Genomic DNA, 14,762 nt, shown 5'->3' on the forward strand with positions numbered 1-14,762 from the left:
TCGTCTATAACTATACATCACAACTATGTCTATAAATAAAATTGTTGTATTTTAGATTTCAAGGCGTATATCAAAATCCTCTCTGAACAACTAAGAACATATCTAATGAGACACTCAAATTCTAAAACTTAAAGTGTCGCTCAAAATTTATAAAGATTTTGTTAAAAATCTTCTCCAATGGAACAATCAACTTCACACTCTATGATGATGTGGAACATATTAGAATGATTGTTAGAGTGTCCCCTCAGTGCTCTAAGTCCATAAAAAGATTATCATATGCATAATGTCTTTTCAAATTCTTCATAAAAAAAATGTTATTTCAAATCCATAGAGGTGAGGACAAACTGAGTCCCTTGTGTGGGAAACACGTGAGAATTAAAGACAGGCGACAGAATACATAATCATTAGTGTGGGGTTATGTCGTGAGCTAAATAAAACAAAAAAGGTTAAAACAGTAAATAGACAAAAAACCAATAAGGACATATCTGTCCTTAAATATAAGAAAAAGGTCATTTTAGTAACAAAACCAGTTTGATTTCAATGAGCCACGTCGTTCCTCCTGGTACACTCTTATCTTTTTTCAATTGGGGAATTTGGTCAAAACTCCCTAAGAAATTATGACTTTGGTTAAAAAAGATTCATCAAAGTTTTTTAGGCTTCACCTCCCTGATGGCAATTATGTAATTTTCAATTTCAGTAAAAAGACCAACCTAACCCTAGTCTAAGAAAATACCTTGCAAACACTTTGCACTGCCTTGCAAACACTTTGCACTGCCTTGCAAAGCCTTGCAAACACCTTGCAGAGCCTTGCAAACAAATTGCAGAGCCTTGCGAACACCTTGCAGAGCCTTGCAAAAACTTTGCATGACTTTTGCAAATACCATGCACAACCTTGCGAACACCTTGCAGAGCCTTGCAAAGCCTTGCAAAGCCTTGCAAACACCTTGCGGAGCCTTGCAAACACCTTGCGGAGCCTTGCAAACACCTTGCAATGCCATGCAAATGGTTTGCAAATTAGTTTTTGAATTGATTTAACATAAAATTTGTTACAAATTATTATGTTTTGTCTAATAGAATGTTGTATCGAAAAACTAGCTAAAACCCCTACAAATTCATAATAGTCATTTTATAAGCTCTAGCACCATCATTTTACATTTCTTCGAAAAACTTCCAAAGCTTTCATGAAATTCTCAATTTGAACATAAATACCAATCATGATTGTCCAAAAAAAAATATTTCTCATAGGCATTTCATCTAACAACTTTATAGCTATTTCAACCAACCTAAGTCTTGTATAACCAACTAAAGTTGCATTCCAAGCAACAACATCTCTTTCAAGCATTTTATCAAACACATTGCTTGCATCAACTATACTTTCACAACTTCCATATAAATCCAACAAATAAGTTTGAACATAAACATCAAAACCAATAAATTGTCATCCATCATTCATATCTTAATGAAAATAAAGCAATGAAGAAGTTGGATTATACCTTGAAACACTATCAAATTCTCCTTCCATTGAAAGTATATAAAACTTTCTCTCTCTAGAATTTAGAACCAAAAACTAGATCAAACCCCTTAAAAGCCTCTTCAAACAACAAGCAAATAGATTAAATCACCAAAACCTAAAAACATCAACCTATCTTATAGCCAAAATCGATTCAAACCCCAGAAATTCTAATCGGCGTCGACAATCCAACTCGGTTCGTTCATGAGAAAAACTCAAATTCCTGATTTATTAGTTAGATTATTACTAGGTATTTCTAATTGAATGAAGGGTATTTTTGACTCTTAAAAAGTTGGTGCCTTTAAAAATGTCCTTCAAGCCTATTTTGATAACTTACTTGGGGCCTAGCTAGTTAAAAAGATGGGTTGTCTTTTTAACAAAAAATTACTAGAAATTGGGCCTCCGGCCCAATTTCCTGTTTTCAATTTAAAACATTTTTTTTCTCTTTTGTCGTAACCAAACAAGTCATTGTCTAAACAGTGCTGGGTTGCTGTCGAGCCAGACTCCCATAATGATAAGCGAATTTGCTTATCAAATTCACTTTTCAATTAAAAATATTAAAATTCAACTGCTTATCTAAAATCGCTATCTTTACTTTCAATTTTCTATTTCTAAAAAGTAGAGAGAGAAAACTATTGTACTAATGAGTCAGATGAAGGTTTTCGTCACAGATTCCCACGCTCTGGTCATGTATTTGACACCTGTCAATTTATTGTATTTTGATAGATTAATTAACAATTCGACCTATATTTTGATCAACTTGTTATTTAGACCCAACATTTTGACCAACTGTATTTTTAACGTTTAGGAATATATTCAAGGAAAAAAAAAGTTTGAGAGAGAACAATGAGAGGAAAAATAGAGGATCAAAGCTTCGCAAATGGTTTTTTCCTTCTATCCAACACTTGAACTGTGTCACCTGACAAAGGGGTCTCTACCGAACATATTATATCACTGGCACTCGTTTGCAGACTACTAAGCATCAAGTGGTTGCACATAATCCATTTTCAAATCACAAGGGTTTACAATGTTGGGTTTAATAAATAAGTAATGAAATTACTATAATGGGAATTGGGGGCGGCTAAAAGCACCTGAAAAATTGTTGTTACGACCCAGTGGAAGAGATTGACTAAGGTAAATCTCGTTTGACCTCAAACATCTATTGGCAACCAGACACATACCGACCCGCCCGAAACCCAAAGCAAGATTTCGGACCCCGACCAGTTCGAGAGGCTTCAGACTCAGACCAGTTCGAGAGATTTCAGACTTGCCCAGTACGACGCTTGGGTTTGAGTTTCCGACTGGTTCGAGTCCGAAACCAGTCCGAGATTAGGATTCTCGAATATTTTTCATGGTAGTTCTTGATCAAGGTTATTTATCTCTCTAACTCACCATGATAAATCAAAGTTGGTCTGAAATCAAACAACAAAAAAGAAAAAAAATGAACCAACCGAACGAAGGACCAATTTGTCAAGATAGGAAAATAAATTATCAAAAAAACCCTCTGTCTCTATTTACAAAAAAAAACTAGAAAAAGGTCCGGAAAAGAAAGGTGAAAATGATAGTTCAGGGCTCCTCTGTATGGAGTAACGCGTTACATTTGTCACCAAATAGTGGCACATTTTTTGTAATTTTTTTACTTTCTTTTTGGTTGAAAATTGTAGTTTTATTTGCAAATCATGTCTTTTCCCTTTTCAGTTTTTTTTTTTCTTCCACTATTTTCTTCCTTTCACTATTTAAATAATTAAATCCATCCTTTTTTTTGTTGTTATTTATAATTTTTTTTTTTGTTAAATCTCATTCATCTTCCCAAAAAGTTGTGGTGATGTACGTCAAGCGTGGTACTTTTTTTTTTTTTTTTTTGAGAAATGGACTGCGATCAACGATAGCCCATTCCACCTTCTCTGGAATTCGGACCTGGGACCTCCAAGAGTTTCTGGAGTTTATGTCAACACCTTGGTGCCACTTGGGCTACCAATTGTTGACGTCAAGCCTGGTAGTTAGCCCTGTCATTACACTACATAATTGTTGTTATTATACCTTCCTTGCTTGCCTCATAACTGAAACCATTTTGCATTGTATAACCTCATAGAGAAATTATATTGGCACAATGGTTTAACCGAACCGCGATCCCAAATCCTCTCGACTTGGTCCACTCACTCGAGCCAAGTCTTTCTCTGACCCCTTTTTCCGATCTCCTTCTTCTCTAGAAAAAAGCAGAGAAAGAATCGTTTTTTTAAATTGTCTAGGTGCTTCGAACCCTGGACCTCTGAGGTGGAAGATTAAACCTCTTACCCCTCCAACCAAGGATTGTTAACAGAAAGAAATGTTGGTGACGGTGGTGATGTTAATGGTTCCTCCCCCTGTAAAGCTTGACTCTTCATCGTGGAGCCTTAGCTGGAATTGGGCCTACTAAAATCCACAGTGCCCATATAACTTCCACACTTAGATTTTTTATTTTGTTGAAGTTCCCCACTTAGATGATATGGTCTAAAAGTTGAGACCCAAATCATAGGCCCAATCTTATTCCTGTAACGAACTTCCTAAAAGCCGAGTCTCTGTGAAACTCTCTCTCTCTCTCTAGAGTGGAGATTATATGGAACTGATCCAAACAAATACAAACCAACGAGATTATATTTTTTCCTTCCAAATTCGATCTCTCTTCAGTCTAACTGATCGAAAATCACAATTTATTTTAGAGAGAGAGAAAGTAAGAACAAAATCATCATCTGAAAACACACAAAACTCGATCATTATCATCAATGGCGGAATTTCTCGATTTAGAATCACAAGATGGTGTACGAATGCCTTGGAATGTTATACCAGGATCAAAACAAGAATCAACAACTTGTGTTATACCAGTTTCTGCTATTTATACTCCATTAAAACCTTTCCCTAATGTTCCTGTTCTACCTTACGGTCCTCTTCGTTGTCGTACTTGTAGATCGGTTTTAAATCCATTCTCAATCGTTGATTTCGTCGGTAAGATCTGGATCTGTCCATTTTGTTTTCAACGTAATCATTTTCCTTCTCACTATGCTTCACTTTCTGAAGAGAATCTACCGGCTGAACTTTTTCCTCAGTTTACAACAATTGAGTATGAATTTCCATCTGAAGAAACTTCAATTCCTCCTGTTTTTCTATTTGTTGTTGATACTTGTATGATTGAAGAGGAATTAGGGTTCTTGAAGTCTGCTTTATTACAAGCTATTGATCTTTTACCTGATAAATCACTTGTTGGATTGATTACTTTTGGAACTTATGTTTATGTTCATGAGCTTGGGTTTGGACATATTCCAAAATCTTATGTTTTTAAAGGATCTAAAGAGGTAACTAAAGATCAGATTCTTGATCAGATGAATTTCTTTACTAAGAAGCCAAAGCCAATTACTGGTGTCATTGCTGGTGCAAAAGATGGTCTTTCTGCTGAGAGTATCTCCCGGTTTCTCTTGCCTGCTTCAGAATGCGAGTTTGCAGTGAATTCTGTGAGCTTCCCCTTCCTAAACACATTGAAAAAAATCTTACTTATTTAGTAATCTTGATAGTTTATTTTGCCCATGGGTGAATTCTGGTAGTCCAGTTCGTAGTGATTCCTTTTTTTTTTTCGGAAAACTCGGGCCATTGTTATTTTGCCCCTGGATGTTGCTTGATGAATCGTGATCATAAAAGAAGAGTTTTTGGCTGGTTACCTACCCATGAGTGTTTTCGTATTTGCTGAAAAAGGTCCTTTGGTAACTCTAGATAGTGATCCTCTCTTGTTCTGATTGGGTAATTGGTTTGTGTTTTGTGATTAGGTATTGGACGAGCTCCAGAAAGATCCTTGGGCTGTGCCTCCAGATCAACGAGCGACACGGTGTACCAGCACAGCCTTGAATGTGGCTGCCTGTTTATTAGGTGCTTGTGTTCCTGGTTCGGGAGCTAGAATTATGGCATTTGTGGGTGGACCATCAACTGAAGGATCGGGTTCTGTAAGTTTCTCTTGCTATTTCGTTTTCTGTTGGAGCCCGAAATTTGTTTTGGTTTCAGTATACAATAGTGCATACTGTGTGTAAGCCCATTTGTGCTTTTGATGCGTGTGAATATGTGCTTTTAGTGGTGGATATCAACGAAATTTAGTAATCTGAACTTGTTTATGTAGTCATTCTATCACTCACCAGGATCCAATATGAAGAATGCCCCTAGAAATTATTTCCCCAGAAGTACAGTTGGTCACTAGGACAGACTCATAGTTTACTCGATCCTTGTTGCACAATGTCCCCAAGGTTCTGCATATGTAAAAGTTCTTTATCATTAAATATCTCCTTAATTCCATAAATTATGTGTCTCAAAGTTATCTCAGCGAGTATATTTTCTTTGTAGATTTAAATCATTAAAATTCTTAGACATTTCTTTATATGGTAAGAATAGGCAGTCAGCGATAGTTGAAAACTTGCAAAAAAACTTACAATTGGACCTAGCAATCAACTGATGTAGTTAATTGCATGCCCTTTTTTCTCATTTGCTGTGAAGATATTACTAAAACATGCAAAGGTAAATATGTATTTTCTAGTTATGAAAACTAGAAAAACCATTATAACAGGTAATATTTATAACACGAGCAAAACTACGAATAGTATGTCTTATTTACCCAATTTGACTGAAATATCATTTCATAATTTTTTATTTTCCTCAATAGTAGTAGTTGTATTTTAATTGAATTACAGTTCTAGTTCTTCGACTCAAGTTTCTATTTTTATTTTGCGCATGCTAAGTGATGTAGAACACAGCGGAATTAAAAGAACGGAATAAAAGTAAATAAAGAACAATAAAATAACTCTAAAAACTGAAAAACTTTATTAAACTCAAGGGGTTTTCTCTTTAACATGAATAATAAAGCAGACTGGACCTCTTTTTATAGACTACTAAACTTTCCTAGATAGACACAAACTAGACTTTCCTAAATAATAGAGATACTGAAAATAAAGAAACTTCCTAAACCTAGATTCATTATGAATCATACTAAAATTAGGACTCCTACTAAACTACTAAACTCTGGCCGACTAGGCCATGGCCATGTGGCCTTGTGGGTCCGTCTTGGATGCGCCTGCTTCAGCTCCCCTTTCCCCAGAAGGTTCGTCCCAGACCGATTCGATGAAGAAAATAATTTGATGCACCCACATACGATGAATTCTATCATGGCGATCCGTAATTCCCACTTTGCATGGAAGGGGCACGATAACCAAAAGACACCATTATGGATTATAACACTAGCTTTAATCTCATATTGCAAGGAATTTCGAAAGATCGATCGTGAGAATGAATCTTCCAACAAATTTCGACATCTCCCGTCATCTTGTAGTTTGATGAAGAAGATTGCAAATACCATACTTTCCTCTATGAAAATTCTAACCTTAAAATTCTTCTTCCAATCCATCATGATTCCTGCCTCTCTTCTTTCAATAATATCTGGAATACTCGTAACGACGATTTGACCATCATACGAAGAGGGAAAGTGTAGACAAAGAAAAACAAACGAATCACCAGGTTCCCAAATAAAAGTATGAAAATTTGCAGAACTTGCAACAATCTGAGTATTGTTATGAGTATCCTCTTGTAATATTGTGAAGTACGCAACAAGGCTTTTTATAATATCAAAGAGGGCGTCATCAGTGGAATCCTTACGAGAAGATCCAATAAAAATTGCAAACCATCGTAAAATTTCTCGAAGATGAATGATCATATTTCCTTTTATATGTTGCATGGCCTCACCATTAACAAAAGTACAACCAATTCCATGAGGAAACCCAGCAGAAACACTTTCATCGATGATCACTAACGTTGGTTCTTCGGATTTGAAGTTATCGTCGTCTTTTAACAGATGAGACGGGGTTGTTAGCTTGGATCTTGGGGTGCCAACAGAAACAAAAGGAAGTGCATCGAAATCCTCACGCCTAGAGTCTAAATTTTCTATCGAAGTGCCTCTAGAATCAACAAAAATAGTGGAAGAGGTAAGGGATAGGATGTGTTCACAAATTTGAGGGTATGAGTAATGGTTTATGGTCGTTGGACTATTGTATAGATGTGGAGAAGAAGAACGCACACTTATACGGTATGAAGTTGAGTAAGGAGGAAAACCCGGAGTGTGGGTAACGAGTAGGTTGACTGATTGGTTTTGAGAAGCTTCGGGAAAGGTCTGGTAGTTATTCCGGGTTTGGGTAGCCACATGAAAGGTGAACGATGGGATTGGTGGTGTAACTAGGTGAATGGAACTGGTTGGTGATGGTTCAATTGACTTGTTATGGTGGTGTAGGGGCATGAATAATTCTGCCTGGTTATGGGTAACGGGCGGATGGTGTGTTGTTCGGTTTGGCATGGTTTGATATTCAATCCTGGTATGGTGAAGGGGGATGAATGGTGGTTCAACACTTATGTGATGTGGAGGGACATTGTTTATGGATAAACTAGAATTGTTTGCTCCTGTTATTGTTGGGTGAACATGCACTTTATTAGGGTGGAGGAAAACTGTTCCTTGATTTTCCAAGGAAAGAAAAGTATTTGATGTAGTAGTGGTGGTTGTAGAATGTTGGGACGAAGATGGTGTATAACTAGTAGGCGGTTGTTGTTTAGACGGGGAAGAGTTAGAACGAATACCTTTGAGTTTGAGGTTGAAATCTCTGATTGTATCATTGATTTGATCAAATCGGTGATCAATGCGGTCAAATTTTTCGGTGTCTCTCTCTTGTATTCGGCAAACGCTTCTTCTAACATCGAAACCGAAGATAATCCTTCTCTAATGTTGTCCCATTCGGAAGCGAAAGTTGGAGTCTTCTCTTTAGTGGGCGTAGTGGAAACAGTAGTGTTACCGATTTGAGAGCTCGTTCAATGGGTATTTTTATCGAATCATCCTTTTTCTTCTTATCATCAATGACTTTTTCTTCGGACAACGATGTGGATTGCTTCAAAAGTGTTGGTGCCGCGGAACGGTCAAGAGAAGATGGTTCTATCGGTGTTGGTGGTTGTAGTGAATAATAAGTGCATGGAGGTGGTGGTGAGGGTGATGTTGGTGTATAATAGGAAGATGGGGGTGTTGGTGAATATGGTGGAGGACAAGAAAGAGATGGGGTTGATGTAGAGTAGTAATAAGATGGAGGTGATGGTGTAGAAAACACTGGTGGTGGTTGGTATTGATAAGGCGAAGGTTGTGGTGTATAATTAGAGTACGGAGGTGGTGGTGGGGTTTCTCTTAAGGTTTCTCCAGGATTCCAATGATAATCGTACGAGTTATTTGGAGAAAAACAAGATGTGCATAAGCATTGATTCGTTATCCCTTGATGAGTATAATCTAGTTGATTATGACTCTCTTGAGGAATAGAATATGACCGATTCTGAATTAACTGATTTAGAAAAAAAATTCCAGAATCATTCCCCAAAACTTTGGTGGCTCTGAATACCACATGATGTAGAACGCAGCGGAATTAAAAGAACGGAATAAAAGTAAATAAAGAACAATAAAATAACTCTAAAAACTGAAAAACTTTATTAAACTCAAGGGGTTTTCTCTTCAACATGAATAATAAAACAGACTGGACCTCCTTTTATAGACTACTAAACTTTCCTAGATAGACACAAACTAGACTTTCCTAAATAATAGAGATACTGAAAATAAAGAAACTTCCTAAACCTAGATTCATTATGAATCATACTAAAATTAGGACTCCTACTAAACTACTAAACTCTGGCCGACTAGGCCATGGCCATGTGGCCTTGTGGGTCCGTCTTGGATGCGCCTGCATCACTAAGTACGAGATACACAAATTAGTTACTATTTTTTTTTATAATTTGGCAAAAGCTTCTTATAGTTAACCGGTCGGGCATACTCATTCATCAGAAAAAGTGATCTTTATGCTTTCATCAGTGCTTAAAGTCTTTCAACTTGGCTTTAATTAATTTCCCAGGTCATGGATGACCATTTGGAGTTTTATTGATTTTTTTCATAATGTAACCAATAATGCAGATTGTGTCGAAGAATCTATCTGAACCCATCCGTTCTCACAAGGACATTGATAAAGACTCTGCTCCTTTCTATCATAAAGCTGTTAAATTCTATGAAGGGCTTGCAAAACAGCTAGTAAATCAAGGACATGTCCTGGATTTATTTGCTTGTGCCCTCGATCAGGTACTCTCCTAGTTTCCTTGTCGTCTTATTTTGCTCAATATGTTAAATAGTGTGCTCATAACTACTTTGTTTCATACAGCGATGTATTAGTCCTTAATAATTCTGCATGTTCTTACTGTTTCTGAGGTTAAATTAGCAGCTCTATTTAAGAAGTAAATTAGGATAAAAGGGAAAATTAATTGTAGTACCTTTTGCATGTTCATTTGTTTTTCTCAGGTAGGTGTAGCGGAAATTAAAGTGGCCGTTGAAAGAACTGGGGGACTTGCTGTGCTGGCAGAAAGTTTTGGCCATTCGGTTTTCAAAGATTCTCTTAAACATGTTTTTCAATCGGGTGATTCTGATCTTGGTCTTTCCTTCAGGTGCGATTAGCATGTTAGCTTTGCCATTCTGATTTATATGGATGCACAAACTAGCTTTGCTTGGAGTTCAAAATACTGTATATTATGGTGATTTGTATTCTTAGACTTTTTTTTCACTTAACTATAGCAATTAGAACGGTAGATACCTTTTAAACAAGTTTGCGAAGGAAGAAAAAACACCATTAACTACAGATTACAGCACGATATAATTTATAAATTTCTGAACGGCTATCACAAAATTTGATCCCTTTCTGCTTTGGAAGTTCACGAGCTGAAGGTGTGTAAGCATGTATGTGACTGTTGTCACCAGATTGATTATATTACTGCCGTCAGTGTACAGAGTGGAATTCAGTGTACATTGGTTATGGATTCTTGACAACACCTTATCGTGTGCATATGATTGCCAAATGCCAGCATACCATAAAATTGGGGTGCACACACGATCTCTCCTTCTGCAGGACCACATTTATGATCGCGATGATCTAGGGCTTATGTATAGTGGAACTTTGCCACTGTATTTTACTTAGGAGTGAAGTGGGAGTAACCTTGAACGATTTGTTTTTCTATGCAGTGGAATATTTGAGATCAATTGCTCCAAGGATATCAAAGTACAGGGGATTATTGGGCCTTGTGCATCTCTCGAAAAGGTATGTACTAAATTATTCTCATTGGTTCCTGTTTCGGTAACGTTTTGTGTTGTTTGCTGATAGATTGTTGTTTGAGCAGAAAACTCCTTTGTGCTCCGATACTGTTGTTGGTCAAGGTAACACCAGTGCCTGGAAATTGTGTGGCCTTGACCAGGCTACGTCTTTGTGCTTGGTATTTGACATTGTGAAAAAGGATAGCCCAGAGGTCATTGGTCAACCAACAAGCAACCAATTCTATTTCCAATTTCTGACGTAGTAAGAGTCTTGCCTTGTCGATTATTTTTCTTATTTCACAAAAGCGAGATCGTTGCCTGTGACTAACAAAGTGTTGTTGATGCAATTCACTAATTTCTACAGTTATCAGCATACTAATGGTCAAATGAGACTTCGTGCTACAACACTTCTTAGACGATGGGTTGCTGGAACTGGCAGCTTGCAGGCAAGACTCGTGGTTATCTTTCTTTATGATAACGTTGCTGTTTAGTGTATTCTGTTGATCAAATTGACAGACATGGCTGTTATTAATTTCGTAAAACTGTTTATATCTGTATGCATGCCTAACCAGTGTAGAGCTGTAGTTCTGTCTTTTTCTCTGTCCATTCAAGAAAAGATTAGGAGTTAAACCAGGTCGTTCCCAAAACGCCTTTCTTTGAGCTCGTGTTCCAACATCCAGTTGGCAGTAGCATGTGACCAATATTTGTTAGGCTCTGAGAGTCTGAGAACATTTCTTTTTGAGGCAATACGGTACCTCTTTCTGAACTGTCCAAAATGAGCTTCAAACGAATAATTTGGAAATACTTGAAGGTGTGGATGCCTGATTTCCAGAACCTTCACGACCATCTAGCCAAAGAAAACTTTACCTTGTATATGCCCCTAAAACGTGACCATTTTTGTTTTCATCCACCATATTTTCTCTCTCTATATATCTTGGCTTGGAGGGCATATTTCGCAGTTTCCTATAGAGAGAACAGACTTATCTCGTGATATTATTGTACTAAAGGGCATTATACATACGTATCTTGGTATCAGTGTCATCAAAAGCCTGCAATAGGTGGCATTCTGTTTATGTTTTAATTCTTTTATATCATTTTGCAGTTGTAAATATTTTGCTTTAGATTATTTGTTTTAATCATTTATAATACCTCAGATTCTGTCACTGCTAATGAAATTTGTTGTATAGGACTTAATTACCGGTTTTGACCAAGAAGCAGCTGCTGTAGTCATGGCACGCCTGGTTTCTTTCAAGATGGAGACTGAGGTACTCCAATTTCCATTTCTACTAGTTGGTACTTCTTTTTGAAACTCCGAATGAATATATTAAACAATACTATGTGCAAGGCCCCTTCAATGAATACCTAGATGGCCGGGACAAGCCACTTAGCCGTAAACACAAAAAAATTGGTAGGAGGAGAGGCCCCTACCTTTACACCTCCTGCTATAGACAGAACTTACATAGTGAGCACTAGGGCGTCCCACCTAGTTGGTACATAATTGTGTTGTATGCTGATGTTATTCTTTATCTGGTGTCGTGAGAAGAAATCGTTGTTAGACTTCAATTCTACGATTTGAATAAGTTGCAATAGCGGCTCAAAACCTATCAGCTATTTTATTTATTAGATTGGGAATTATAACTATGGTGATAGGTGTTACGGGAAAAAAAATATAAGTGACACAAACTACTCATGTAATACAAGTATATAACATACTAACAGAGTGAAGCTGTTCAGTGACAAAGTTAAGATTAAAGCTTTCAACCTGAAGCTCATAAATCAACGAAAGTTAGTGGAATTGTCAAACAAAGAAACAAGAAATAGTGGAAGAACCTACTAAGAATTATAAAACCCCTTTGTGGCATTATTGACCTAGAGGAGGCTTAACTATTCAAATACTCCACTTGCTCAGTAAAAGGGATATTGAGGCTATTTATTGGCTCGGGGCCTCGGGACTCGGGCACCTAGCAAAGTAGCAAACAATATATTATTTGCTGCACTTGTCATTTCTACTTTGTTTGTTTGCACAACGTCTCATATTTCCTTCATTCGAGTTCTTAATGGGCTTTCAGTTCAAAGTTTCATCCTTTCCAACATGATACAGCTAACTTCAGCTACAGAATGGATCACAACTTAGTTTAACTTTTGTAGTGCTCAGATTTATCAATAAGAAGTGCAATCCTGATATTTTGGTGGCCTGATAGTTAACTTGTATAATCTTGCAACATGATTAGTTTCCATATCTGAGACTAATAGAATATAAACTTTGCAGGTTGAATTTGATCCTGTCAGATGGCTTGATAGATCTTTGATACGTTTATGTTCTCGGTTCGGAGATTATCAGAAAGATTCTCCATCATCTTTCAGCTTATCTCCACGTTTTTCAATATTTCCTCAGTTTATTTTTCATTTGCGTCGTTCTCAGTTTGTTCAGGTACAGAGTTATTTTTTACGACTGTTAGGTATCGCCTAGAGATCTAACTGTTATTTGAAACCCTTTTTTGACCTAACGTGATTGTCTTTGTTGTAGGTCTTCAACAATAGTCCAGATGAGACTGCATATTTTAGAATGATTTTAAACAGGGAGAACGTTTCAAACTCAGTTGTCATGATCCAGCCTTCTTTAATATCGTACTCATTTAATTCAGGCCCAAAGCCAGCTCTCCTCGATGTTGCTGCCATTGCAGCTGACAGGATCCTGCTCCTAGACTCCTACTTTACCATTGTTGTGTTTCATGGGGCAACTGTCGCTCAGTGGCGAAAAGCTAGATACCAAGATCAACCAGAACATCAGGTAATCTGAATATAGAACAACGAAACTTCCAATTCCATTTTGCTTCTAAAAGTTTGTAAAGCTCCTGATAGGAGCATATGTTTTACTACGACATGTTTTTTTTTTTGGGTACTTTCTTGAGATGGTTGGATTCTACACTCCCATCGATATGTTCTGAAATTTGTTTTTTTATCCTTAGGCATTTGCTTTGTTGCTAAAAACTCCTCTAGACGATGCGGATGTAATAATCAAGGAACGGTTCCCAGTTCCTCGCTTAGTTATTTGTGATCAACATGGTTCTCAGGTTAGTTCCTCATTAAATTCTTTTCCCCACCAAATTAAAGTTCCACTGAAATTCCGACTCCAACACCATTGCTTTCTTTACCGCGTATTGATTGTTGTCTGGGTGGTGTTTTATTTTCCTCATTCTCCGAATCTGACTCGTCTGAATCTTAATAGTCCGACTCAAATGAACCCCAAATCAGCTCAAATCAGCCATTTAGAAGAGTCAGCCCATAACAAACATTTTGAAATCTGTCTGGAGTCAATTAAGATTTCGAGTCAAATTTCAAATCTAACTTGAGAAAAACAAACAATCCCTACCTTACACTTACTATTGGATAGCAGAAGTCATTGATAGATCCTTGAAGTTCAAGGGAGTGTATGAACTTCTCAAGGTTAAAAAAACCGGCACCATTTTACTCTGGGGCAAAAAGGCCTTCCAAACCAACAGATAATATTGGGGAAAGGTCACAGACCTTCCCCTTTTTATCATTATATATTATCATTATATATATATATTTGCATATTTCGGCACACGAGTGAATCAATTCTTTGTTTTTTATTGGTTCGGTTGATCTGGTTATATTCTGTGACATGTTATATTGACTGATTGAAATATAACAGGCACGGTTTTTACTTGCGAAATTGAATCCATCGGCCACATACAACAACTCGAGTACACCATTACCAGGAGGTGATATTATATTCACAGATGATGTTAGTTTTGATGTATTCTTGGAACACCTTCAAAAGCTAGCAGTTCAACAATAAAAAGAAGAGAGAAAATGGTTGAGATCTTTACTTCCAATTTTTGTCACATTTTCTCATCTCTCTCTTCTGCCCTCTTTGTATAGCAAGTTCTTGATGATGTTTATTCCTGTTTTGCCCTCAACTTTTTAGATAAATTATTTGGTTGAGTTATTCATATATATATATAGCTTTTATTTATATTGAAAGAAATGCGAGTGCTTTTGTTACACCATGTTTACACCAGTTTAGGGGAGGGGATTTGGATAATTCAAGCAGAGAGCCAAATTCTAGTGTTT

At 36.9% G+C, this 14,762-nt stretch overlaps 1 protein-coding gene across 1 annotated transcript; it reads left to right on the forward strand.

Annotated features, from left to right (window-relative positions):
* The first annotated feature begins 3,971 nt into the window (after positions 1 to 3,971).
* Positions 3,972 to 14,641, forward strand: LOC147569887 (Sec23/Sec24 protein transport family protein). Its single transcript, XM_086656457.1, has 12 exons — positions 3,972 to 4,995; positions 5,305 to 5,478; positions 9,504 to 9,665; positions 9,882 to 10,024; positions 10,596 to 10,671; positions 10,751 to 10,926; positions 11,029 to 11,110; positions 11,852 to 11,929; positions 12,934 to 13,095; positions 13,192 to 13,455; positions 13,634 to 13,738; positions 14,341 to 14,641. Exons 1-12 carry the CDS (start codon positions 4,273 to 4,275, stop codon positions 14,485 to 14,487), a joined length of 2,292 nt encoding a protein of 763 aa, XP_086512583.1. The 5' UTR covers positions 3,972 to 4,272; the 3' UTR covers positions 14,488 to 14,641.
* The last annotated feature ends 121 nt before the right edge of the window (positions 14,642 to 14,762 follow it).

This window comes from Eschscholzia californica, unplaced genomic scaffold, assembly GCF_041429995.1.
Source record: "Eschscholzia californica isolate CP2 unplaced genomic scaffold, dmEscCali1.0.p SCAF_1, whole genome shotgun sequence".
In the NCBI taxonomy this organism is placed as follows: domain Eukaryota; kingdom Viridiplantae; phylum Streptophyta; class Magnoliopsida; order Ranunculales; family Papaveraceae; genus Eschscholzia; species Eschscholzia californica.